The 2,397-nt window shown below is 35.8% G+C and overlaps 1 protein-coding gene across 1 annotated transcript in view; it reads right to left on the reverse strand.

Moving 5' to 3' along the window:
- LOC107674285 (plexin A3-like) overlaps positions 1 to 2,397 on the reverse strand; it is a 191,374-nt gene that overhangs the window by 103,705 nt on the left and 85,272 nt on the right. The window contains exon 5 of the mRNA XM_016468228.1: positions 1,088 to 1,188. Within this exon, the coding sequence (XP_016323714.1) occupies positions 1,088 to 1,188 (101 nt within the window). The remainder of the gene's footprint in view (positions 1 to 1,087; positions 1,189 to 2,397) is intronic.

Consider the following 2,397-nt stretch of genomic DNA (forward strand, 5'->3'; position numbering starts at 1 on the left):
ACTGCAGAGGGCGCCAACGGCCTGATGATTATTTTTTACACATTTCTGTGAGATCTAATACTTGTTTAATATTAACCAAGCACCATTAGCCACTGTAATTAAAAGAATATGTGGACATCAAAACGTGGAAACTCAGAGTGAGGGTTTGAGCTTTTATTTTGAAATGCGATGTATTCTCCTGTGTTTGCGTAAATTTCTAAATGATTTACCTTACAAATCTGATGAAATAGCGCACGTTGCGTTCCCAGATGAACGTTATAATAAACCCAAACTCACAACAACATGCAGAGATGGAGCTTGAGGCGCTCCACACATGTAAATGATAACAGTTCCTGTGGAACTACTGAACGGAGCCGCTGTATGATGTACGTACTTAACCTACACGCATGTAAATAATTAAAGCGCATATACTGTATTAGAACTGCATCTCATATATAATTATTTAATTAAATCGTAGTGTTTGTGAATTCACAATTATGCTTAATTATGATTTTTAAATGGGTTTAATATATCATGCAGCCTTGGGAAACTAACAAGGTGTTTTATGGATTCTCGTCTGTGAAATGCGCCACTTCCGGTATTTTGCCGGTTAGTCGACGCGAGCAAAATGAAGTCGAGGATTTTTGAAAATCGAATAGTCTAATAAAATCGACGAATCACGACAGCCCTAGAAACTTCACAAACATTTAAAAAGCCTTCTTAACAAAACTTTTGAACAGCAGTGTTCGGATTAAAAATGTACAGTCTCTGTCTTCTAGCAAAATTAAACCAAAAAAAGTGATGACTCATCCTGCACTACATTTATTATTGTCCAATCAAATGCTTACTAGAATAAGAATGTCCCTTCCCAGAAACCGATTAACCAATCAGCAGCTAATCACAGTTCACGGCAGTGACGAAACCAAAGCATACTGACTAAAAAAGGGGACACTCTTCAATATGACCAGTATATTTTCATATTTAAAAATACAAGAACAACCGATCTCTTAAACACCATGCAATGCTTTATTTTTCAAGACATAGCAAGCATATTTTAGTGTGCAGAATAACTGTTCTGGTCTGTGTAAGAGGAATGACATTGACTTACTTGTTATGCAGGACACACCAGCCGCAGTGAGGATCCCCCGAGCCCAGACACGTCTCACAGCTGCTGTGCTGAGAACAGCTCTCCACAGACAGACGACTCACCTGAAACACATGACAAACATTAAACTGACATTACCATAACACTACCACAGACAAACAGATCGTCTCTGCTAGTCAAATCACGTTGATTTATTGACAAATACTTCTAAATAATTTATTTTTGGGAACACCTATTTATAATATTATTTAACAACAGCAATAATTAAAACATTTTAATACAAACAAATTAATTCATTCATTCATTTCAGATGCCTTAAGTTTAACAGCCATCCAATCAGGTTTAGCAGTCTGAGTTATGTGACACATACCCTGCTATTGGAACGTCTCTATAGTTAGCTAGTGAAATCAGTTCAATTAATTGACATGAACAGTTTATTTAAAATTAAATTGATATATTTTATTTGTAGGAATAGAATGCATAAAATACCTAATAACAGAACGTTATCACTGAAATAGGTGATATTATTTATCAATAATGAATACTCTTTATTAATGTGTTTTTAATAGTTCATAAGATGTCAATTTAGGACCAAATAATTTAAATAACAGAGATCTGAACAATAAAACCCCAGATTTATATTAATATAATAATAATAATAATAAATGTAAATATTTTCACACACAAAAAAATTCGATATTAAATAAATATTTAAATAAATAAGTACTAAATACAGCACATACATACAGTAGATTCACATATACATAAATAATAATTTTCAGATCATATGGCCCTAAACTGATGCCTTAAGTATGATTTTACTGTTTTTGGTGCCTCATTTCTATTTAACAGCCATTCAATCGGGTTTAGCGATTCGAGTCATGTGACCCATGCCCTGCCATTGGCTATAGTAGAGTCTCAACACGTGCCCTCACTTAAACCTCTCGTCATCCCTCCGAACCACACAAACAAGTTCAGCTGCTTGTAAACACTTTCAAACATTCAGGCTTTTCCTTTACAGAAGGGCACAGCGGAGACGGAGCAATGCAGCTGAACGGCAGAGCATCAGCACAGTCAACTCAAGCGGAGGAAAGAAAATATCATAAAAAAGCGCAGGGGAAACTCATAAAAGAATGAGATGTCCAGGGGACAGTAATACAAGCGCTGCAGATACGAAGATTTGCACGGGAGAAACACCCTCGCCAAACAGGACAGGCGTATTAGAAAAATGAATCAGCTCCCAAAAACACCATCTTATATAAAATGATGATGGGAGTTAGAGAGAGTGGGAGGTCTAGGACAGAAATAACATG

This window comes from Sinocyclocheilus anshuiensis, unplaced genomic scaffold (genome assembly GCF_001515605.1).
Source record: "Sinocyclocheilus anshuiensis isolate Anshui unplaced genomic scaffold, SAMN03320099.WGS_v1.1 scaffold188, whole genome shotgun sequence".
NCBI lineage: Eukaryota > Metazoa > Chordata > Actinopteri > Cypriniformes > Cyprinidae > Sinocyclocheilus > Sinocyclocheilus anshuiensis.